Source organism: Palaemon carinicauda, chromosome 34 (genome assembly GCF_036898095.1).
Source record: "Palaemon carinicauda isolate YSFRI2023 chromosome 34, ASM3689809v2, whole genome shotgun sequence".
NCBI lineage: Eukaryota > Metazoa > Arthropoda > Malacostraca > Decapoda > Palaemonidae > Palaemon > Palaemon carinicauda.
In genome coordinates this window covers 12,419,568-12,446,556 of record NC_090758.1, presented here as the reverse complement: position 1 = coordinate 12,446,556, position 26,989 = coordinate 12,419,568, and the positions used below count along the sequence as shown (strand labels likewise).

Sequence of the window (26,989 nt, the reverse complement as noted above, 5' to 3'; positions counted from 1 at the left end):
TAGCCCCAACACCAGGAAGTGATTATCGTACCAACACCTGAAAGTCATCGTACTTCATTTGATGAAAGCAAAGTTGTCTTAAATTACCGGCCTAAATCACGTCTACCAAATAACACTATTCAATCACAGTTGACAGAATAAGAATATCAACGAATTTAGATAGAATTCAATCCATTCTACTTTTCCATAAACTCGAAAAATATATCCAGTACTGTAACGTTTCGATTTCTCATAATAAAATTTAAAAACGTTGTAGTTAACTGATATATCTTTTGATCCAGTCTAAAAACGTTATCATTAACTGGTATGTCAACTGACACAGCTTAAAAACGTTATTGTTAACAGTTATATCAACTGACACAGCTTAAAAACGTTATGGTCAACTGGTATATCAACTGATATAGATTAAAAACATTATCATTAACTGGTATATAACCTGATGCAGTTTAAAAATGTTATCATTCACTCGTATTTAAACTGATCTAGTTTTAAAATGTTGTCGTTAACTGGTATATCAGCTAATCCAGTTTAAAAACGTTATCGTTAACTGGCAATGACATTTCCCTGTATAATGTCTGACTGGTCAGTGTTGACACTGACTGACCTTAAACAGAGAAGGGCCTTCGATTAAGAAATACCTTCATACTGAAGTTTACTCTGGAGGAGAACAATTATAGGCCTATTGGTGAGTACTGCGCTGTCCATCCTAGGTTAGATAGTGATATTCATTCTTCATAGAGATTAGGGTGATATTATTGGTCGTTTTTCATTGTTTTATTCTATAATTTTGTTGGAACTTATTTTTGTTTATATACAAATTCAACATTTTTCGATTTCCTTTTTCGAAATGTGGTAATTTCAATATTATTTGATATACCTCATAATTTGAGGGGAAGGTTTAGCGGTATATTTTGGAATATGGACAAAATCTCTTGATGATCTCTCATTCATCGTTGGCTTTCTTTGAAACTAAGAAATGATCAATTTATAGCTATTTTGCATAGACCTACTGGTACCATAAGTGAGTTCTCGAAAGCGTATTTTATTTACTGGAACTTTTTATAATAGGGAAACTTTCCATTGTCTTGGTTTGTGATCTCCTCTTCAAGTAAGGAACTAAAGAATTGGTGGTGTTTGGAGACTTTCACAATTGGAAGACATTTTACTGGCGCCGTTTGCGGTATACACACTCTCTCTCTTTCTCTCTCTCTCTCTCTCTCTCTCTCTCTCTCTCTCTCTCTCTCTCTCTCTCTCTCTCTCTCTCTCTCTCTTTAGGCCATATTAACCCTTTATCACAATCATGAAAATGACCTGCCCGTTTGTGAGTTTAAATTCATTTTTATGTAGAATGGACACATGACCTTTTTGACATTGATATCACTTGTAATCATAAGTGACACTTGACCTTTTGACCTTGATTTTACCAGTAATATTAAGAGTGACACTTGACCTTTTGACCTTGATTTCACTTGTAATCATGAGTGACACTAGGCCTTTTGACCTTGATTTCACTTGTAATCATAAGAGTGACAGTTGACTATTTGACATTGATTTCCCTTGTAATCATGAGTGACACTTGATCTTTTGACCTTTATTTCACTTGTAATCATAGGAGTGACACTTGACCTTTTGACCTTTGTTTCACTTGTAATCATAGGAGTGACACTTGGCCTTTTGACCTTTATTTCACTTGTAATATTAAGAGTGACACTTGACCTTTTGACCTTTATTTCACTTGTAGTCATAGGAGTGACACTTGACCTTTTGACCTTCATTTCACTTTTAATCATAGGAGTGACAATTGATCTTTTGACCTTTATTTCACTTGTAATCATAGGAGTGACACTTGACGTTTTGACCTTTATTTCACTTGTAATCATAGAAGTGACACTGGACCTTTTGACCTTTATTTCACTTGTAAGCATAAGAGGGACACTAGACCTTTTGACTTTTATTTCACTTGTAATCATAGGAGTGACACTTGACCTTTTGACCTTGATTTCAATTGTAATCATGAGAGTGATGCTTGACCTTTGGACCTTGATTTCACTTGTAATCATAAGTCACACGACCTTTAGACCTTGATTTCACTTGTAATCATAAGAATAACACTTGACCTTGATTCCACTTGTAATCATAAGATTGACACAAGCTTTTGACCTTTACTTAACTTGTAATCATGAATGACACTTGACCTTTTGACATTGAATTCACTTGTAATCATAAGTGATACTTGACCTTTTGACCTTGATTTCCCTTGTAATCATAAGTGATATATACTTGATCTTTTGACCTCCATTTCATTCTTAATCATAAGAGTGACAATTGACCTTTTATTTAACCTTAATTTAACTCTTAATGATAAGAGTGACACTTGACCTTTTGACCTTGATTTCACTTGTAATGATATGAGTGACAATAGACCTTTTGACCTTTATTTCACTCGTAATGATAAGAGTGACAATTAACCTTTTGACCTTTATTTCACTTTTAATCATAAGAGTCACACTTGACCTTTTGACCTTGATTTCACTTGTAATCATAAGAGTAACACTTGACCTTTTGACCTCAATTTCACTCGTAATGATAAGAGTGACGCTTGACCTTTTGACCTCGATTTCTCTTGTAATAATAAGAGTGACACTTGACCTTTTGACCTGAATTTTTCTTGTTCATTTGCAATGTTGCGATCAATGATCTGTGATTTAGCTTAACCTCTTTTTATGTTGGTCCAAGTTTAACAATCGTTGCTTAAATGTATGTTTAAGTTTGACCCCTTCAACCATTGTTGAATAATATCCTTGGATTATTCATGTTTAAGGAAGACTTCAAACAAGAGTTTTCTGATTCCCAATGATTGCATATAATTATATATGTTTGATCTTCTTAATATTAAATCTATCCTATTAAGGACAATGATATGAGGCATTATACGTACGTGCTTGTAAAGGTATCGTGTTGAACATCTAATTATAATCAAACATTGGTATTTTTCTGGTCTGACTGAAATATGCTTCGTAACTCTGATGTTTTGTGAATGAATATCTCTCGTAAAATGGTCTTAAGATGTAACTTTAAGCACTGACTACTACTGAAGGGAAGGTCCTGTATGACATTTGTTGATCAATTGATAAAAGAATTTATTAACAGAAACAGAAAATAGATTCATATGACCTCAAACAAGAATCCAAGAGGAGACAAACAACCAGAAATAGGTCAGGTTGCGGAGGTATTTCGAAATTAGTCAGCTATTGGCCTTCGTAAACCTTGATATTCAGTGCCACTCGGAAGTGCCAACAGCTCCCACGAGCCTCAAATACATTTCCCTGACCCGAATTTGGTTCTACACAATTGGAGCTTCGTGTCAATTACTTGGGAGGGTTGAAGGGGTACGAGCCTATGGCCTATTGCAGAATATGTGATTTGGGAGTTGTTGAATGGGTGGCGGGCCTAAAGTCTGTAGACGATTTTTGATGTCTTCAGTTCTTATAAATCTGTCTTTGTTTATGTTTATATATGAAGAGATAGGTTATAGGCTTGTATTTTCTTGAAGGCTTATCATGAAGGTAATTTTTCAAGACTTTACTGTATATCATTAATGTGATTTGTTTGATAGGTATAGCTGTGTTTTAGTCTACAATGCATTGGTTTAGTAAATCAATGCACAAGAAGTTTATGATTATATGTTTTATTCAAAAAAAGTTCATACTATCAACATATTTTAGAATTACCTCATTTCAATGTATATACAAAGTTTTATCTTTCTTTTTCTTATTATTTTCTTCATATATTGACAAAAGAATATTTTGTATATGAAACCACTTAAAAAAAAGCCCTAATGTCTTCTAGCCCAGGAGTCAGCCTCTAGTTCATATGTAATCCATATGTTAATAATAGTTTAAGAAAATATTTGATATTTAAATGTATTTGCCTTAACAAAAATACTCTTAATTTATTAATCATTGTTATAATCTAATTACCTCCGTCAACGAAGTTGGGAGGAGGTTATGTTTTCGCTCCTGTTTGTCTGTTTTTCTGTTTGTTTTGGACTTTCTGGCCACAATTTTACTCATAGAGTAGTGAAACTTTCAAGGGTTAATTATGTTGAGACGTGGAAGTGATTAAATTTTGAAAGCCGTAGGTCAAAGGTCAAGGTCAAGGTAGAGCATAGGGTCGACTAAATTGAACCCTAACCTTAACCCCAAGAATTTCTCTTTTGATACATTTATTTCTATAATTTAATATCATTCAATAAATACTAGGAAAATTTATGTAAATCGTACTACATACACACACATACACACACACTGATATATATATATATATATATATATATATATATATATATATATATATATATATATATATATATATATATATATATATATATATATATATATATATCAGGGTGTCCCTATTTTGATAAATGAAATAGAGAACACATAAATTGGAAAGATATTGAACAATATAAACAATATAGACACACAACTTGTGAAGTCCGTCTCAACTTGATCCAGATTGTCCAGAACCTTCTTCATTGAATTTTATTTTGTTTTAAAAATTGTTCATTGCAGATTTTGTTACAAACAGGTGTTCATTACAATTGTCAAAGCATTACAATATTGCAATGAAGCATGTTTTGTAGCTTTGAAGGATATTTTCATCAAAATATATGTTTTTCATATATTGAAATTACAGGACAAAAGGCATCCCAGGAAGGGCGACAAGGGACATGGGACAAATATCATTATTATGGGCCAATCCCATCAAATACTAAACGTGTGAACGGTCCCACAGACCCCAACGCTAGGCTGTAGATCTAAAATCCATCAATTTGTGAAAATCTACCATTTTAAAAATGTTAGGTGACTGAGCCTATCATGACAATACAGTTCAGACTAGTTTGATTGGATGTTCTTAAAATATGTTTTTTGGGCTCAAGCCATGACGTCCTGATGGAAGGTTCCTTCAGTAGCTTCCTAGGGTATATTTAACTACAGTGGATATTCCCAGAGAATTAAACTAAAGGTTATCACAGAATTCTAACTTCTGGTGCGAGTACCCTAAGGGTTTCCCTCTAGGATATCGTATATCAACAGGGGACGCATGTATTAACACGCCACATAGCTATCTGCACCCCATATAGAGTTAACACTTCGATATGGAAGAGTGGTTGAATAACTGGGGAGCCGTTCTAAAGTTACACTCATCCGTGGCTGCTTTTGGTACTCGAGACGTAAACAAACGGGCGTCATTGCTAAATGACGTCACGTCCGTCCTCATCCTTTCGCCTGTAGCTCCTTGCTTAAGTCTGATTTTCCCAAAGTGCTTTTTTCATCTGCTTACATCTCCGTTATGTCGCTACCTTCAGCCTCGCCTTCTGGAAAGTTGAGGACCAGGTCCCAGTATTGTTTAAATAAGCTCTAGCCGTAAAGTAACTTCTACTTTTCGTAAAATATTGTGTTTTGTGGCTGAGCTCTGCCGATACCGGACGTGCCATTTTATGGCGTCGCTGTTCATGTTGCATGCTTTATTTAGTTAGCCAGAACTGCCCTCTCCGGTCATTTAACTAATTAATATTATTAGTTATTTAGTCTTCATAGATAGGAAATACTTATATCGTGTTTTAGCGCTCATCAGACTCGGTCGCCATTCGACCCCATACTAGATCGCTAGCTTAGCCCCTAGGCTGAGCCTAGTGCTTGTTTTCATGCATGATATATACCAGTGTTCCTAGGTTAAGTTATGAAGATTGTGGCATTATTAAACATACTATTTACTGTGATGTAAGGGTTTTCGCCTTCAGGGACCATATAGGGGACTGTGTTGATTGTGTATCATCCCCTCCTAACCTAATGTAGGAACCCCTATATGCTCTCTAATCCCCCTGCCTGCGGGCATTCCCTCTGAGTACTTTTGCTTTCCCTTCTATATAGGGGAATCTTGTCTACAAACAGAGTATTTATCGCTTCTCTGTCTCCCCTAAGGGAATGACCCTCCCTTATGGTCGTGACTGAGAGATTAGGAAAGGCCCTGCCCTTCTTTAGTTGCACCTGGTTGGGTTACTCCTTCCTCCCTGTGACTGGCGATGTGTCTTTCAGGCCTTCCTAGCCTAGGAGTTAGTCCTCCTACTCGAGGTTAGCTCTCTGGGTTGACTCTGCCTTATTATAGTTTGAGACGGTACATCTGTACCGTTCTCATTCTGGGCTACCTACCCTAGGTTAGGGAGCGTTCTCGCTTACCTTGGTGGCCGTTGTCATACAGAGTCTCCTCTATAGAAAGACCTATTCTTCCCCCTCCCCACCTATCCCTTTGGTGTAGGCTTGCCTACACACATCTGTCCTTAGTCCTACAACCCCTCCCTTGGGTGGAGTGGTAGGGCTAGTTGTTCTCCTGCTGAGCTGGCCGCTCTGGTACACATACCCTTCATAGCGTTCTATGGGGGTGCTCGCCGGCGGCGGTCCTGCCGGCGGGGGATTCCCCCCTCTTGAGTGCCCTCTAACCCTCTCTTGGATTACCCCAGGCACCCGGCCTACTGCCGGCTCTCTGCTGCCGGATGTTTGGGATATCCACTCCTATCATGAGTGCACTCTCTCCGGAGGGATGCCGGAGGGGTATGGGATCTTACCCCTTCCATCCCTCCTTACCTTTCTCTCTTTCTATCCTGGTGCCGGTCCCTTGCCGTGTCTACTGCCGGCGATAACCGCCACTACCTCAGGTGATATTCTTTCATAAGATGCCTCCCCCCTCTAAGACGTCAGCCTTCTGTGTGCCGGAGGCTGCCGCCTTCCGTCGACATACCGCCGACGTCCCACCCCTCATTTTTACCTAGTAAAAGCCGGCCGACTTTCGGAGTCGGCCACCCGCATGCCGGCATTGATTGCCGGCAATCTAGGTATACAAACATATACTTATCTATCTTATGAATTTATCCAAGGCTCATCATGCCGTCAGCCCTCGGCTGCCGGAGCCGCCACCCCCTGCCGACGACCTGCCGCTGTGCCGGCGGTCGCCACGATGGTATTATCCTTTAGATACTCAGTGTGTCTGTCATGATGACTTCCACCCTGCAGGACCGGCCTCCGGTGTCCCGTCGGTCTGCCGGCACCCTCATGAGACGTTAACGGACATGCACCCCTTCCATGCCTGCCGGCTACATGCCGACAGTCAATATACTGCAGCCAGATGGCTTGGCCACTTCCATATAGGTATTGTCTTACTATCCAAGATTGTGGCTATGCGGTTTGATTGCACATTACAATATTCCAGAATACTCTGTGTATCTTAGTGCAGTCGATTGCCGGAACCTACATTTAATAAGGGGTTTATCCTATACCCCTTCTCCTCCATGGATCTGAGTGGTCTCAGACCCTGCTACACTCTGCAGGCAATTTCTGTTAGAAGCCTAGCTCGGCTTATCCATATGGATTTCCCTCATTGTGACCTTCGGACACAAAAGAGATTGTCTACAGATAAGGTTACGGTAACCGGCTGGGCGGGATTCACAAGTATGTGTCTATCTACTTCCGTTCCCGCTCATTAATCTGAAGCATTAAAATGCCTTATAATTAAATTAATTTTAAATTTAGATTAAGATATCCTAATTTTAGAGTAATGTAAGTCATTCTTATGCCTTCCATATACTCATGATCTCTTTCTTTTACAGGAGGAGTATATGAAGTGTTAGAGCAACTTCTGCAGGGTGAAGCACCCGGACTTCTACGGGCTCAAAGCGTGCCGGACCCACGCCCCCTGCGCCGCCAAGAAATGCGACCTGAAGTATTGGGACCCGCAGAACTGCACAGTCTGCAAGAGTCGTTTGGTCGAGGCGTTTGACGATCCTCCATCTGCGGAGGCAAGGGACAACGCTAGAGAGAAGCTACGCAAATAGGTGCGTGGCTTCCAGAAGAACGCCACCGGACCGTATCTTCCCAACGAAGACTTGAGGGCCTGTCTTTTCCCAAAGGCATCCAAAGACTCTGTGGTCCCCCGTGATCAGATTCCCACCGTCCAGGTCGTGGTGGAACCTGACGTTGTCATCGCCCAGTCCATGCATGAGTGCCATCTAGATTCTGACAACGTGGAACGTATGTCGGAAGTGTCGGAAGAAACGGAGAAGAACCTCATGGGCGAGGAACTCGACTATGAGGAAGATCAGGTGGAATACCCTGATTCGGAGACCGAGGTTGCTCCTGCTCCTGCTCACGCAGCAACTCCTGCACCTTCCGAGGAACCTGTTCCTTCGACTTCTGCCACCCCGGACCTTCTTCCATCGGTCACTCAAGAGGTCTTCAAGATGCTTGAAGCCCTCATGGAAAGAAAGCTACGAGAAACTCAGGAGCAATTCAGGACGACTCTCGTCAGCCTTAAGCAACCGAAAAGGATTTCGGTTAAGGACCTCCCCACCTGCTCGGAGGCTAACCCATGGAGATATGACGAGCATATGCCAATTACAACAGGCAAAATCTACATCAGTGAAAGGGTTGGCTCTATCTTGCTGGAAGAAGTGGAGTTCTTCCCGAATTTCAAGGCTTATCCGGATTGTTACGTCCGGCTCAGGTCCGAACCAGCCTCAAAGGAGGAGACCGAACCGAAGGAGGTTATCGTGTTCGATCTCGCAAAGGCCCAAGCTATGTTAGCCCAGGCGGTGAAGAGTAGGGGTTTCACCAACTCCAAGATGCCGGCGCTTAGCAAGAAGCATCCAACCTTCGTTGCGCCAAATGCTGCGACCTTCCCCTTCATCGAAAAGGCCTTCACAGCAGTCTTAAAGGCAGTGAAGGAAGGGAAACCTTGCCCTGCACTGGAGGAGTGCAGACCCTTCTCCATTACTGTTCCTCCCGATGATAGGCACTGGAAAGACATCCAGTCAACCTTCACGGTAGGGAAACTAGAGCCTGACGTAGCCGGTCGTCAATTTAATGAGGACCTCTCAAGGCTAAATGATCACCTCCTTCGTAGGGAACAGGATACGAAGGAGAGGCTTGCCGCGTCGCTGTCCCACCAGTTACAGCTTGAACTTATGGCCGGGGATACTAGAATCCCGGACTTTTATATTGTCCTAGCCAATTCGCACTTGGCAACGGTGACAAAGGACCTATATAGCTTCACTAGGGCTCGCAGAGCCTGTCGTGAATTCGTGTTCGCCAACGCAACGGTGAAACACGAACCCCGGAGGCTGATTTCCTCCAATATCTGGAGCAAGTATCTCTTTCCATCTTCTTTGGTGAAAGAGATTGTAGACAAAACCGCCACAGAGAATAAGAACCTTCTCCACAAGTGGGGCATGTCACGAAAGAGGAAGTCCTCTCAGGATGATGGCCCTCAGCCTAAGAGGAAAAATCAGAAGCCGAAACCCCAGCAACGTCAACAGAGACGACAGTTTCCGGGTCCCGCTACTCCCCAAGTGGTCACGCAGCCACAACAGACTTTTCAGTTGGTCCCCCAACCGGTAGTGTCGCAGTCACCGGTCTTCACCCCTGCGTATGAGCAACACTCTACTACCTTTCGTCCCAGAGGTAGGGGCTCAAGCAGAGGCTCCGGCAGAGATTCTTCTCGCCGTCCCTCGAGAGGCAGAGGAGGAAGGGGAGCTAGCGGCCGAGGTGGCAAACCCTCGGGACACCAGAAGCAATGAAGTGCTTCCGGTGGGAGGAAGACTCAGCCAATTCCAGGATCGTTGGACCTTCGATCCCTGGGCACACAGCAATGTCAAGAAGGGACTAGGCTGGAGCTGGACTCAACCACCCCCAGCCTTCTAGCAATTCTTCCAACAGTCAACCCCCCCCCCCCCCGGAAGAATATGTCCTAGAACTCTTGAACAAGAAGGTGATAAGGAGAGTAAAGTCAACCAGGTTCCAAGGGAGACTATTTTGCGTTCCCAAGAAAGACTCCGACAAACTCAGAGTCATTCTAGACTTATCCCCTCTCAACAAGTTCATTGCGAACAACAAATTCGAGATGCTGACTCTGCAACAAATAAGGACCCTTCTGCCTCAAAGGGCCTACACGGTCTCCATAGACCTGGCGAATGCCTACTGGCACATTCCAATGAATCATTACGCTTCCTCCTACCTAGGATTTCGACTCCAAAGGAAAAGTTACGCCTTCAGGGCCATGTCCTTCGGGCTCAACGTGGCTCCACGGATCTTCACCAAGCTGGCAGACGCAATCGTCCAACATCTCCGTCTTCAGGGCGTCCAAGTGATGGCCTACCTAGACGACTTGTTAGTGTGGGCGACATCACCCGAAGATTGTGTAAGAGCCTGCAACACAGTTACCCAGTTCCTAGAGCATCTGGGATTCAAGATAAACGCCGAGAAATCTCGCCTCTCACCAGCTCAGAAGTTCCAATGGTTGGGAATCCATTGGGATCTTCAGTCACACCACCTTTCCATCCCACAGAAGAAAAGGAAGGAAATAGCAGGGTCTGTCAGAAGACTTCTAAAATCCAAACGGATCTCAAGACGACAGCAGGAACAAGTCCTCGGCTCTCTACAGTTCACCTCTGTGACAAACCCAGTGCTTCGCGCACAGTTAAAGGATGCTGTGGGAGTCTGGAGACGTTTCGCATCCATCGCTCGAAGAGACCTCAAGAGACAGCTGCCAAACAGACTTCGCTCACTTTTAAAGCCGTGGTCGGAAGCAAAGGCCCTGAAAAGGTCCATTCCTCTTCAACACCCGCCTCCATTGATCAACATCCACACGCACGCTTCACTGGAGGGTTGGGGAGGTCACTCCCACCAACGACAGGTTCAAGGGTCTCCCCTATTCAAGACGTTTCACATCAACATCTTGGAGGCCATGGCGGTTCTTCTCACCCTGAAGAAACTCTCCCCGCCTCCCTCGATCCACATTCGTCTGACTCTGGACAACTCAGTGGTAGTCAGATGTCTCAATCGTCAGGGCTCGAGATCGCCCCAGATAAATCAGGTACTTCTTCCGATCTTTCGTTTGGCAGAAAAGAAGAAATGGCACCTGTCTGCAGTTCACATACAAGGATTCCGCAACGTGACGGCGGACGCTCTATCAAGGACAAGCCCAATAGAGTCGGAATGGTCTCTAGACGCAAGGGCATTCTCCTTCATCTCTCACCAAGTCACGGAACTTCAGATCGATCTCTTTGCGACGAGCGACAACAATCAACTTCCTCGATATGTGGCCCCGTACGAGGACCCCAAGGCAGAAGCAGTGGATGCTATGTCACTGGATTGGAACAGATGGTCCAGGATATACCTGTTCCCTCCCCCCAGCATTCTGCTGAAAGTCCTCTCTAAACTGAGAACCTTCAAAGGGACAGCGGCCCTAGTGGCTCCAAAGTGGGAACGGAGCAATTGGTACCCTCTGGTCCTGGAGCTGCAGCCCACGCTGATCCCCCTACCGGGCCCAGTTCTCTCTCAACAAGTACAGAAGTCGACTGTCTTCGCTTCATCACTGAAAGTCAGGGACCTTCATCTCATGATTTTCTCTCCTTAGCCACAAAGAAAAGGTTTGGAATCTCGAAGAAAAGTTTAGACTTCCTCGAGGAATACAAGACTGAATCTACAAGACGGTAATACGAATCTTCCTGGAGAAAGTGGGTCTCTTTAGTCAAGGCAAAAAATCCTGCGGAAATCACCATTGATTTTTGTATGTCCTTCTTCATTCACCTTCATGGACAAGGCTTAGCAGCCAACACGATTTCCACTTGCAAATCGGCTTTGACTAGACCACTCCTATACGCCTTCCAGATTGATTTGTCCAGTGATATCTTCAATAAATTACCAAAGTCATACGCTAGACTACCCCCAGCACCTCCGCCAAAACCTGTCTCCTGGTCCCTGGACAAGGTGCTCCATTTTGCCTCTAACCTGGACAACGATTCATGCCCTCTAAAAGACTTGACTCAAAAAGTTATCTTCCTTTTTGCTCTCGCCTCGGGAGCCCGAGTCAGTGAAATAGTGGCATTATCAAGAGAAGAGGGTCATATCCTATTCGCAGATACAGGAGAGCTTACCCTCTTCCCTGATCCGACGTTTCTCGCTAAGAATGAACTACCCACCAAGAGATGGGGCCCTTGGAGAATCTGCCCCCTGAAGGAAGATGTCTCTCTATGCCCAGTGGAGAGTCTTAAGGTCTATCTTCGAAGAACTTCAGACTTCGGTGGAGGACAACTCTTCAAAGGAGAAACATCGGGTAGCGACATGTCACTGAAACAACTAAGAGCGAAAATCACCTACTTCATTCGCAGAGCGGATCCTGACAGTACACCCGCAGGTCATGATCCTAGAAAAGTTGCGTCTTCTCTGAACTTCTTCCAGAGTATGGATTTCAAAAGCCTCAAGAGCTTCACAGGATGGAAATCATCGCGCGTTTTCTTCAAGCACTATGCAAAGCAAGTGCACAAGTTAAACATTTCGTGGTATTTTTGGAGTATTTTAATCCTATTTCTTTTTATATATATACAACAATGATATTTAAGATCCATTTTATTACTAAATGATAGTTTTGAGTTTTTTTCCCTAAAATTTATGGCTTTTGAATCATCATTTATCTGAAATATGTATTTCACAATATACGATTTCATGACGTCTCAATATAGATGATTATTTTGGTAATCAGAAATTATTCCTCTTATAAAATATGTTGTAAGTACATTCCATAAGGGACAATTTCTATATATATTGAAGAATATATATCTTAATTCCATCAATGAAAGACGAAAAAGTCTTCAGCTTCATCCCCAATAGCAAGAGCGTTTGAAATTGGGTAGGTTTCTCGAACAGCAACTCATTAATCTCCGTACACACACACACACACACACACACACACACACACACTTTCTCTCTCTCTTGCTCTCTCTCTCTCTCTCTCTCTCTCTCTCTCTCTCTTTCCTCAGCTGTGATTGGCTGTTGCCTTCGCTTACTACAGCTTAACAGACAAACACACGCACATCTAACATCGTAGCTAGAACGAAGTCAAGTATTCCTTTGAATATGACGTATTTATTTACCTTATACTCTTCAATAAGATCAATTATCTATTTATTTTAAATTGATTATTAATTCAACTTTATTTCCACAAAAAACTGTAATTTTTCAGTCATAATTTATCTGCGATAAGTATAGTTTTTTTTTTCACTACTACCTGGTTGAATCAATTCATAAAAATACGATGATATGACGTCACGCAATACCACCAATCAGAGCAGAGGATGATGACGTCACATATACAACCACCAATCACAGCTGAGAAAGAATCAACCAATGAGACGCCAGATATTTCCTGCTAAGGAAACGCATAAGGTAAGACGGTTCCTCTGACTTATGGGCTGCTGTTGTCAAACAAGTTAAATTCACACGAGATATTTTGTAGAAACGCTCTAGCTAAAGGAAGTTTTTTCATCCTAAATAATTTTTATATATAATGAACAATAAAGATATTTAAATAGCCTGAGAAGAACACTTTCTTATTACTGATATCTTTTAGATATTCCTTTCAGTAATCACACTATTTTCTTTTTTTAGGAGTGAGTGAAAAACGCATATTTGATTTTTATATAATTTCATTATCATTATTCTCATCATTCACTATCATTATCATCTGGAATATTTTGAGATAAGGTTGAGAATTTTGAGTTCATATTTATTGATTTTATAACAAACAAAAAAAACCTCAAATCAGAAGTCCAAAAAGAATACATAGTAATTAGCAATGTGTAGTCTGTGTATAGACCTGAATTTCCTTTTTATATGTTTGTTTTGTTATAGATATTATCAAAGCAATGGCTAGATACAGAATACAGAAGAAATTGTCTTATCACCAGAAAGAAATCACAATTAGAATTTCATTTTGCCACGGCTGAAAGCAATTGAGAATAAGCTTCTTGTTTTTCTGTTTTTTCTCAATTGTCTTTATAAACTGGAATCATTGAACTATTAAGAAATCAAAACATGAGCAAAAATAATTTTTGAATAGGCCTACTTGTAAAATTTTCAGTCTTCAACACTTGATTTCTTAACCTAACCTAACCTAACCTAATAAAGTGCACGCCCCCTTTATAAACAATTGATTGACAAATAGGTTGTAAATTCATTTCCTGGTGAGATAAAGTTACTGGTGTAGGCTTATTGTAGGCCTACGCCAGTAATTAGGGTCAAAAACATATTTTTTAAGAACGTCCAATCAGACTAGGCTATACTGTATTGTCAGTCACCTAACATTCTCAAAATGGACGATTTTCACAAATTGATGGATTTGAGATCTACAGCCGAGCGTTGGGGTCTGTGGGACCATTCACACGTCTAGTATTTGATGGGATTGTCCCATAATAATGATATTTGTCCCATGTCCCTTATCGACCCTTTCCGGGATGCCTTTTGTCCCGTATTTTCAATATTTGAAAAATAAAATATAAACATTGGTGAAAATTTAGTTATAATATCATTCAAGGCTACAAAACATGCTTAATTGCAATATTGTAATGCTTTGACATAAATAATGAACATCTGTTTGTAACAAAATCTATAATGAATCATTTTTAAAACTAAAGAAAAGTCAATGAATAATGTTCTGGACAATCTCGATCCAGTTGAGACGGACTTCACAAGTTGTGTGCCTATATTGTTCAACTACCTCTCCTATTCAGGTGTCCTTTATTTTAATTATCAAAATATGGTCACTTTAATGTATATATATATATATATATATATATATATATATATATATATTAAAAATTCAAACTTGCAGCAAATGTTTTTATGTTGAACAGGCTCACATAAATCTTATTATAGTTTATATGTGATATATCTGTTTTGATGTTACTGTCTTTAAAATATTTTATTCTAATTGTTCATTATTTTTCATATTGTTTATTTAATTCCTTATTTACTTTGCTCACCGGGATATTTTTCCCTGTTGGAGCCCTTTGATTATAGCATCTTCTTTATCCAACTAGGGTTGTAGCTTGGCTAGATATATATATATATATATATATATATATATATATATATATATATATATATATATATATATATATATATATGTGTGTGTGTGTGTGTGTGTGTGTGTGTGTGAGTGTGTGTGTATGTGTATGTGTATGCGGTGTGATTTACATAAAATTTCTTAGTATTTATTCAATGAATTTGAATTTTAGAATAAAAGTATTGAAAGAGAAATTCTTAGTGATTACCACATAATTCAGCAAAGCATTCACATGCGTGATGAAGAAAAATCTCTCTCTCTCTCTCTCTCTCTCTCTCTCTCTCTCTCTCTCTCTCTCTCTCCCCGCTAAAAATGCAGAATGGATAATTCCCTCTTTAGTGTAATTATTCTCGCATTTTAGTTATCTAGAATTTGGACGCTTGGAATTCTCGTATTATGGACATTGTGTAGTTGATTAACACACTCTCTCTCTCTCTCTCTCTCTCTCTCTCTCTCTCTCTCTCTCTCTCTCTCTCTCTCTCTCTCTCTCAGACACACCACAATTCCATGGAAATTAAACACATTTTTATCTATTTAATACATGCGCAATAGGCCTAAACCAAAAATGAAAGCAGACTGTTAAATCTACCCATTTATCTTCATTGTTTATTCAGAATAAATGCAACATTCTATTTAGGCCTATTAAGGTAATTTTAAGCTATATATAGTAGCTTAGCATACAGTCTTAGGCCCACTGTAGCATGAGCTAAAGTAACCTAGCATAGGCCTATGCCTAGTTTTAATTCTTGTCCTTAAAGAAATATCTCAAGTTACGTAAACCTTCAAAGAAATCTTTCCATGTATTTAATCTACTATATCAATTCGAATGTTTTAGGCCTACTCTGCTCCTGGACGGATTGAATAATGACAAATCCCTTGTAAAGGTTTGATCATGAATTTCGTCGAACTGAACATTCATTGTTTAATTCACATTAAAATAATTTTTTTTTATAAGTGTAGCCACGATATGTATAAGGAAAATATATCTGATATGATATCATATAATATAATTTCCAATGCATCGTCTTTTAGTCGTATTATGAAGTATTTTCTACAATATACGACATATTCCGTAAAGCCTAACGGCTCAGCCAATCGGCGGGTTCAGAAAAGTCACGTGACCAAACGTCACGGGATGTTTATATCCAGCAACTGGAAGTAAACGTTTCAGTGTGTTTTGACACGTGCTTTTGTTAATAAGAAATTTCGCCTTTCTTTGTTTTTTATTTGTTTCATGTAATTCTAACAGTGTTAAGTGGTTTTTCTTTTATATAAACATTTCGTTAAGTGATACGGATACAGTGAGGCAACGGGAACGCCAATATAAAGCATAGCTTAGTGTTTATTAATATTATTATGGCCAACGTTTACGGACTTCTTCAAGAATAAAAATGGCGGCCAAAATTATTCGAATTTCGAAGGATCTGATTATCGTGATAGGGAAAATAATAAGAAGCGTTTTATTCAAGGAGGAAGGGACAGAAGGAAAGAATGTGTATACTAAATGTGTGGAAATGAAAAATCAATTCATGGAATATAAGAAGAAAACTAAGGAAGAGCCGATGAAAATGCTTAGCCCCAACACCAGGAAGTGATTATCGTACCAACACCTGAAAGTCTTCGTAACTTCATTTGATGAAAGCAACATTGTCTTAAATTACCGGCCTAAATCACGTGTACCAAATAACACTATTCAATCACAGTTGTCAGAATAAGAATATAATTAAATTTAGATAGAATTCAATCAATTTTACTGTGCCATAAACTCGAAAAATATTATTTCTAAGCTTCGTAACTATATCCAGTACTGTAACGTTTCGATTTCTCATAATAAAGTTTAAAAACGTTGTAGTTAACTGATATATCTTTTGATCCAGTCTAAAAACGTTATCATTAACTGGTATGTCAACTGACACAGCTTAAAAACGTTATTGTTAACAGTTATATCAACTGACACAGCTTAAAAACGTTATGGTCAACTGGTATATCAACTGATATAGATTAAAAACATTATCATTAACTGGTATATAACCTGATGCAGTTTAAAAATGTTATCATTCACTCGTATTTAAACTGATCTAGTTTTAAAATGTTGTCGTTAACTGGTATATCAGCTAATCCAGTTTAAAAACGTTATCGTTAACTGGCAATGACATTTCCCTGTATAATGTCTGACTGGTCAGTGTTGACACTGACTGACCTTAAACAGAGAAGGGCCTTCGATTAAGAAATACCTTCATACTGAAGTTTACTCTGGAGGAGAACAATTATAGGCCTATTGGTGAGTACTGCGCTGTCCATCCTAGGTTAGATAGTGATATTCATTCTTCATAGAGATTAGGGTGATATTATTGGTCGTTTTTCATTGTTTTATTCTATAATTTTGTTGGAACTTATTTTTGTTTATATACAAATTCAACATTTTTCGATTTCCTTTTTCGAAATGTGGTAATTTCAATATTATTTGATATACCTCATAATTTGAGGGGAAGGTTTAGCGGTATATTTTGGAATATGGACAAAATCTCTTGATGATCTCTCATTCATCGTTGGCTTTCTTTGAAACTAAGAAATGATCAATTTATAGCTATTTTGCATAGACCTACTGGTACCATAAGTGAGTTCTCGAAAGCGTATTTTATTTACTGGAACTTTTTATAATAGGGAAACTTTCCATTGTCTTGGTTTGTGATCTCCTCTTCAAGTAAGGAACTAAAGAATTGGTGGTGTTTGGAGACTTTCACAATTGGAAGACATTTTACTGGCGCCGTTTGCGGTATACACACTCTCTCTCTTTCTCTCTCTCTCTCTCTCTCTCTCTCTCTCTCTCTCTCTCTCTCTCTCTCTCTCTCTCTCTCTTTAGGCCATATTAACCCTTTATCACAATCATGAAAATGACCTGCCCGTTTGTGAGTTTAAATTCATTTTTATGTAGAATGGACACATGACCTTTTTGACATTGATATCACTTGTAATCATAAGTGACACTTGACCTTTTGACCTTGATTTTACCAGTAATATTAAGAGTGACACTTGACCTTTTGACCTTGATTTCACTTGTAATCATGAGTGACACTAGGCCTTTTGACCTTGATTTCACTTGTAATCATAAGAGTGACAGTTGACTATTTGACATTGATTTCCCTTGTAATCATGAGTGACACTTGATCTTTTGACCTTTATTTCACTTGTAATCATAGGAGTGACACTTGACCTTTTGACCTTTGTTTCACTTGTAATCATAGGAGTGACACTTGGCCTTTTGACCTTTATTTCACTTGTAATATTAAGAGTGACACTTGACCTTTTGACCTTTATTTCACTTGTAGTCATAGGAGTGACACTTGACCTTTTGACCTTCATTTCACTTTTAATCATAGGAGTGACACTTGATCTTTTGACCTTTATTTCACTTGTAATCATAGGAGTGACACTTGACGTTTTGACCTTTATTTCACTTGTAATCATAGAAGTGACACTGGACCTTTTGACCTTTATTTCACTTGTAAGCATAAGAGGGACACTAGACCTTTTGACCTTTATTTCACTTGTAATCATAGGAGTGACACTTGACCTTTTGACCTTGATTTCAATTGTAATCATGAGAGTGATGCTTGACCTTTGGACCTTGATTTCACTTGTAATCATAAGTCACACGACCTTTAGGCCTTGATTTCACTTGTAATCATAAGAATAACACTTGACCTTGATTCCACTTGTAATCATAAGATTGACACAAGCTTTTGACCTTTACTTAACTTGTAATCATGAATGACACTTGACCTTTTGACATTGAATTCACTTGTAATCATAAGTGATACTTGACCTTTCGACCTTGATTTCCCTTGTAATCATAAGTGATATATACTTGATCTTTTGACCTCCATTTCATTCTTAATCATAAGAGTGACAATTGACCTTTTATTTAACCTTAATTTAACTCTTAATGATAAGAGTGACACTTGACCTTTTGACCTTGATTTCACTTGTAATGATATGAGTGACAATAGACCTTTTGACCTTTATTTCACTCGTAATGATAAGAGTGACAATTAACCTTTTGACCTTTATTTCACTTTTAATCATAAGAGTCACACTTGACCTTTTGACCTTGATTTCACTTGTAATCATAAGAGTAACACTTGACCTTTTGACCTCAATTTCACTCGTAATGATAAGAGTGACGCTTGACCTTTTGACCTCGATTTCTCTTGTAATAATAAGAGTGACACTTGACCTTTTGACCTGAATTTTTCTTGTTCATTTGCAATGTTGCGATCAATGATCTGTGATTTAGCTTAACCTCTTTTTATGTTGGTCCAAGTTTAACAATCGTTGCTTAAATGTATGTTTAAGTTTGACCCCTTCAACCATTGTTGAATAATATCCTTGGATTATTCATGTTTAAGGAAGACTTCAAACAAGAGTTTTCTGATTCCCAATGATTGCATATAATTATATATGTTTGATCTTCTTAATATTAAATCTATCCTATTAAGGACAATGATATGAGGCATTATACGTACGTGCTTGTAAAGGTATCGTGTTGAACATCTAATTATAATCAAACATTGGTATTTTTCTGGTCTGACTGAAATATGCTTCGTAACTCTGATGTTTTGTGAATGAATATCTCTCGTAAAATGGTCTTAAGATGTAACTTTAAGCACTGACTACTACTGAAGGGAAGGTCCTGTATGACATTTGTTGATCAATTGATAAAAGAATTTATTAACAGAAACAGAAAATAGATTCATATGACCTCAAACAAGAATCCAAGAGGAGACAAACAACCAGAAATAGGTCAGGTTGCGGAGGTATTTCGAAATTAGTCAGCTATTGGCCTTCGTAAACCTTGATATTCAGTGCCACTCGGAAGTGCCAACAGCTCCCACGAGCCTCAAATACATTTCCCTGACCCGAATTTGGTTCTACACAATTGGAGCTTCGTGTCAATTACTTGGGAGGGTTGAAGGGGTACGAGCCTATGGCCTATTGCAGAATATGTGATTTGGGAGTTGTTGAATGGGTGGCGGGCCTAAAGTCTGTAGACGATTTTTGATGTCTTCAGTTCTTATAAATCTGTCTTTGTTTATGTTTATATATGAAGAGATAGGTTATAGGCTTGTATTTTCTTGAAGGCTTATCATAAAGGTAATTTTTCAAGACTTTACTGTATATCATTAATGTGATTTGTTTGATAGGTATAGCTGTGTTTTAGTCTACAATGCATTGGTTTAGTAAATCAATGCACAAGAAGTTTATGATTATATGTTTTATTCAAAAAAAGTTCATACTATCAACATATTTTAGAATTACCTCATTTCAATGTATATACAAAGTTTTATCTTTCTTTTTCTTATTATTTTCTTCATATATTGACAAAAGAATATTTTGTATATGAAACCACTTAAAAAAAAGCCCTGATGTCTTCTAGCCCAGGAGTCAGCCTCTAGTTCATATTTAATCCATATGTTAATAATAGTTTAAATAATATTTGATATTTAAATGTATTTGGCTTAACAAAAATACTCCTAATTTATCAATCATTGTTGTAATCCTAATTACTTCCGCCAACGAAGTAGGGAGGAGGTTATGTTTTCGCCCCTGTTTGTCTGTTTTTCTGTTTGGTTTGGACTTTCTGGCCACAATTTTACTCATAGAGTAGTGAAACTTTCAAGGGTTAATTATGTTGAGACGTGGAAGTGATTCAATTTTGAAAGCCGTAGGTCAAAGGTCAAGGTCAAGGTAGAGCATAGGGTCGACCAAATTGAACCCTAACCTTAACTCCAAGTTCGCACATGGTTGTCACACAGACTTCAAATAACCCTACGGTCTAAATTGATTTTGGCAAAGGCAAGCATGTTTGGAGAAATAAGCTGCCATGGCGGAGGTCTGCATTCACAGAGAGCTTTTCTAGTTGATATTACCTTCCGTTTAAACTTCGTAAAGTATTCGTACAAAAACACCACGAAAGTAAATGCGGAAATCGAACAAATCCAAATTGACCTGAGGTAAGATTCGTTTTGAATGTAAACAAACGATGTTTACCTGGGACCGTTCTTTGCTTATCTTGCAGACTGAAAAGAAAGTTTATTACAGATAAGAAGCAGTTGGGTCATGTTCCTGATATCCTGGGAAAATATGTGTCGAGGAATTTGCATGCAAATGTCCCCTTGAAACCTTTTGCAATGATGTCTCTTCGACAGGTACTTCTGTTATATTTCTTGGAATGATTTTTCTATCTTCTTCCCCCACCGTTATCCTTACATTAAGGGGTCGTTTGCCTGATGCGCCCTCTTCAATGCCTTCTATCAAAGGCATCCTCTTCCACCAAACCTCTTCTCTCCATATCATCCTTCACCTTATCTCGCCATCTAATTCTCTGCCTCCCTCTTGATCTCCCCCTAACTTTCTCCTCCCAAGCCCTCCTCCCTCCCTCCCCACCATCCATTCTTAACACATGTCCATACCATCTATGGAGGATACTAAAGGTATTTCCAATTGGAGGCTGTTAAAATGTTGAGCTCTCAAGGATATGTCTCCTTGGCAGCTGTTGCAGTTGTGTTTATTTGAAAGGTGATGAGGGTAGGGTTCTTTTAGAGGCCAATAAAGCTATGTCTCTTTTGGAGGCTTACACAGTTGCCTAATTTATCAGAATAAACTTCTTTGGAGGCTGTTGAAGTATATATCCCTTTGGAAATATATAACTTTGAAAGTTTCCTAGATATTTTTTTTTTTTTCGTAGCGTGGGAAGTTGTCTCTTTGAAGACTATCTATATTTGTTCACACTCTTTGCAATGTTTTATGTATATTTGATGTAGAGGGACTATTTCTCCTGGTAGTATGTTAATCTCTAAACCTTTTAAATACACGATGCATTATATATCTTAGGGTTTAAAGTTATATATCTTAGGAGGTAGTTGATATTATATTTCCTCGTGGGTGTTCAAGTTTATGTCCCCTTTGAAATATTTCCTGGAGTTTCATGAAAAGAGTTTGAAGTTGTCTTGTGTGAGGTGTTAAAGGTTATGTCCTAGGTTGGGCATGAGGGTATGTCTTATAGGTTGCCATGAATGTAATGTCTCTTAGATAAAAGTTTGTGAGTATATATATTTACGAACTTTTCAAAGTAATAATATCTTTGAGAGAATTTGAAGTGATATCGCAGGAGTAGTTTGACGGTAGAAGATAATATATTCTTGCTACCAATAAAATTACTCATCTCCAAAGTATATTTAAAGTCAATGAATTACTAAAAAACATGATATATATATATATATATATATATATATATATATATATATATATATATATATATATATATATATATATATATATATATATATATATATATATATATCGAAAACGCATACAATTACTTGGTAGTAAAGACAGCTGATGCTGGTAACAGTGTCTCTCTCTCTCTCTCTCTCTCTCTCTCTCTCTCTCTCTCTCTCTCTCTCTCTCTCTCTCTCTCCACCTGATTTACATACAGAACTCGTGTTTTAATTTGAATAATTCATTAAGGGCGATGAATCTAAAAAGGGCAGAAAATGGAAAATAAAAACGACCACCAACAAAAAGAGCAACGAGGATTCTTTGACCCCCGAACGAAAATTTTATCCAGAAGGTCTGGAAAGGAATAAATACATTGGGATTCGGAGAGAGAGAGAGAGAGAGAGAGAGAGAGAGAGAGAGATGCTGAGACTGAACAGACCACAGCTAGTTACCATTTCAACTATATATATATACAGTATATACATATATATATATATATATATATATATATATATATATATATATATATATATATATATGTATATTTATATATATATTATATATATATATATATGTATATATATATATATATATATATATATATATATATATATATATATATATATATATATATACACACACATTTCATGCTCTAATGTACAAGTGAATGAAACAAAACAAAATTGTGAACTATTATAATAATTTTCTCAGCTGTCCGAACCTTTTCACTAAGCCAAAACGTAAACAAAAGCAAAATAAAAATGACTGATAGGATCAGTTCTCTTGACCAGTTTAATCTCTTTAATGGTGGAGAAGTGTTTGCTCAGAGGGAGGGATTCTCCTCTCTCAGGGGGACAGGGATGGAGTAACTTACTCCCTCTAGAAAGTGGAGTATTAGAAGAAAAATTTCTCTTTTACTTTCTGATTTATGTTTTTTTTGTTTGTTCTCTGTTTTTAAATCATTCTAGGGTAGGAAGATGTAGATAGATAGAGGGATAAGGTAATGTGTCCACCTTGGAAATGTTTAGCTTGTTACAAACTAGACTTCTTATTATTAAGGTAATATCCCTTTTTATATTAAAGAGCAAGTCTCTGTCTTATATATATAATATATATATATATACATATATGTATATATATATGTATATATATATATATATATATATGTATATATATATATATAAATATATATATATATATATATATATATATCCATATCTATATAAGATTCCTTTCCATTTACATCCAGCTCTCCCCCTCACCCAGGTAGTTTGGAGACGGTGTAGTCATACCCTGGTGAGAAGGGGCTACGTGTGCGCTTGTGTTTATCGACATGAATATTTAGTTGTCAATTTTTGACTGGTTGTGTATACTAGGATGATATACTACCACTAGAGAGGTATTGGATCCTTTGACTGGCCAGACAGTAATGCATTGGATCCCTCTCTCTGGTCACGGCTTATTTTTTCTTTGCCTACACTTACACAGAATAGTTTGGCCTATTCTTTACATATTCTCGTCTTTCCTCATACACCTGACAACAATGAGATACTTAACACTTCTTCACCCAAGGGGTTAATGACTGTACTGCAATTTGTTCAGTGTACTTTCCTCTTGGTAAGGGTAGAAGAGACTTTTTAGCTGTGGTAAGCAGCTCTTCTAGGAGAAGGACACTCCAATATTAAACCACTGTTCTCTAGTCTTGGGTAGTGCCATAGCCTCTGTACCATGGTCTTCCACTGTCTTGGGTTGGAGTTCTCTTGCTTGAGGGTACACTCAGGCACACTATTCTATCTTATTTTTTTTTCTTCCTCTTGTTTTTTTGAAATGGTGTGTTGGGCAGGCTTAATAGAAGGGCCATGGATGCCTGGTGGTTTATCAAGAGGTTGTCTTTTCCTTTTTCTGATTCTTTTTCTTCTCAAAACCATCCTTACTGTCCTCCCTTCAGTTGAAGTGGCTATCCTGGAGGGTATTTAGCCTTGCATGGTGTATCGGCTCCTCCATGTTGACCAGTTTTTCCGACTTTTTACTATAGTCTATGGGTATCATCAATCACTTTGTTTATAATTCTGTACATATTGTTTTTGTTATAATTCTTGTTAATCTAGTTTTTAAGTATGATATGTCTTTTTTATTTCTATTAATTCTTATGCTGTCTGGAGACATTGAGCGAAATTCAGGACCAGTACGTCCTAGATTTCGTCAATGTCGTCTTCTGTATTGCAATATTTGTGGTCTTCATGCAAATATCCAAGACCTTACAGTTGCGTCCAGACAGTATGATATTCTTTTGTGCTCAGAAACTTTGGTTTCTAATATGAGGCACTCATCTGAGCTCCTTATAACTGGTTTTAAGAAGCCAATAATGTTGAAACGTGATGCCATCCCTAGGGCCAGGGGAATGGCGGTGTATATTAGGACCGAGTACCCTGCTTCTCATAAGTCCTGCTATCAATGTGGATGTCATGAGATTCAGGTAATAAAAGTTTGTGGCAGGCATAACAACTTTTATTTATGTTCGATCTACCGGAATCCAGACATGGATGATTCTATCTTCGATTGTCTTCTTACCATTATGGCTAAGATACAAGAAGATGATAGAAAGGCTTCTTTTGTCTTTGTTGGTGATTTTAATGCTCACCATAGGGAGTGGTTAAGTTCTATCTCTCCTACCGATCGCCATGGCTTAAGAGCTTTAGACTTTGCCTCTGAATCAGGCTGTGAGCAAATCATAAATGAAGCTACTCACAGGTCTGGTAATTGCTTGGACCTCGTATACACTGACTCCCCTGGCGTTATAACTGGTAAGGTTGGTTCTCCAGTCGGGACATCTGATCATGCCTTGATTTCATTATTAGTGAAGACTGAGCAGCCTGTCCCTGATATATCATATACTTGTAAAATTTATATGAAATCCCAAGCAGACTGGAATGGGATTTTACATGATCTTTTGTGCTTGAATTGGTCACAATTATATAATAGTGTAGATCCTGTTGTCCCTTTGAATGAGAATCTAGTCAACATAATTGATAGGCGTATCCCTTCTCGTGTGCTAAGGTACCGAGTGAAGGACAAACCGTGGTTCAATGATGATTGTAGACGTGCTTTTTTGGAGAAGCAGGAGGCCTATCAACTTTGGAAGGGTAACAGACCAGATTTGACCTGGAACAACTATACTCAGCTTCGAGCTTTTGCTCAGAGAGTTTATGCCTCAACTGAAAAGGAGTACAATTTAACCATAAAAGAAACACTTTCTGGTACAACTCAGGAACATAAATGGTGGTCTACCCTTAAATCTGCACTCTTTGGTGTAGATGCAACAGTTCCTCCTTTTCTTAAACCAGATGGCTCAGTCACTCACTGTCCAAAGGAAAAGGCAACCCTTTTGGCTGATGTTTTTGACAGTAAACAGAGTAATGAAAAACTTGAACTTCCTCATTCCTGTTTTCCTGAGGCTAAACTAACTAGTTTAGCTTTTCGATCTCGTGAGATTAAAGCTCTGTTGATGGACCTTGATGCTTATGGAGGTGTAGACCCAAATGGTATTTTTCCTTTGTTTTTTATAAAGACAGCAGATTTCTTAGCTCCAAAGTTATCTGTTATTTTGCGCAAGTTAGCAAGAAGAGGAGCTTTTAGCACTAGTTGGAGAATTGGTAATGTTACTCCTCTATGTAAATGTGTTTGTGGTAGCTCAAGTCCCACTGATTACCGCCCAATTTCCATAACTCCCATATTATCTAAAGTTTTTGAACGTCTTCTGGCAAAACGTCTTAATAGGTTTGCTGAAGGTAATCATCTACTCCCTAGTTTGCAATTTGGTTTTCGTAAAGGCCTTGGAGCATGTGATGCCCTTCTTACAATCTCCAATGCTGTACAGAAATCCCTTGATTGTGGTCGGGAAGTTCGTATGACTGGCCTTGATTTTAGTGCTGCCTTTGACCGTGTTAATCATGAGGCCCTTGTTTTCAAACTGAAACAGTTGGGAGTGGGTGGGTCGTTTCTTAGCATTATTATTGATTTTTTAAGTAATAGATCTCAAAGAGTTGTTGTTGATGGGCACCATAGTGATTATAGGAATGTGATATCCGGTGTTCCACAGGGTAGTGTTCTTGGCCCATTACTTTTTATACTATATACACATGACATGTGGTTTGGCCTAGAAAACAAGCTTGTTGCATATGCAGATGATGCTACTCTCTTTGCATCAATTCCATCCCCTGAATGTAGATCTAGGGTTGGTGAATCCCTTAATAGAGATTTAGCTAGAATTAGTGCATGGTGCAAATTATGGGGTATGAAGTTGAATCCTAACAAAACTCAAAGTATGATTGTAAGTAGGTCAAGGACGGTGGTTCCTCAACATCCGGATCTCAGTATTGATAATGTTTCTTTAAATATGTATGACTCTTTCAAAATTTTAGGTGTGATTCTCGACAGTAAATTTACTTTTGAGAAACATATAAGGTCTGTGTCTTCTTCAATTTCACAAAAAATAGGCTTATTGAGAAAGTCTTTCAAGATTTTCGGTGATCAATCTATTCTGAAAAAGTGTTTTAATTCTTTCATTCTACCTTGTTTTGAGTATTGTTCTCCTGTCTGGTCTTCAGCTGCTGATTCTCATCTTAATTTGTTGGACAGAAACTTACGGTCTATTAAATTTCTTATTCCTGATCTAGATATTAATCTCTGGCACCGTCGTTCAATTAGTTCATTATGCATGTTGCATAAGATTTTTCACAACTCTGACCATCCT

The 26,989-nt window shown here is 38.5% G+C and overlaps 2 protein-coding genes across 2 annotated transcripts; both read right to left on the bottom strand.

The window, feature by feature from the left end:
• Positions 1–1,508: 1,508 nt before the first annotated feature.
• LOC137626710 (uncharacterized) lies at positions 1,509–2,060 on the bottom strand. The gene has a single exon (XM_068357718.1). The coding sequence runs from the start codon at positions 2,058–2,060 to the stop codon at positions 1,509–1,511; it is 552 nt and encodes a 183-aa protein (XP_068213819.1).
• Positions 2,061–18,051: 15,991 nt separating this feature from the next.
• LOC137626709 (uncharacterized) lies at positions 18,052–18,603 on the bottom strand. The gene has a single exon (XM_068357717.1). It carries the CDS (start codon positions 18,601–18,603, stop codon positions 18,052–18,054), a length of 552 nt encoding a protein of 183 aa, XP_068213818.1.
• Positions 18,604–26,989: the final 8,386 nt, after the last annotated feature.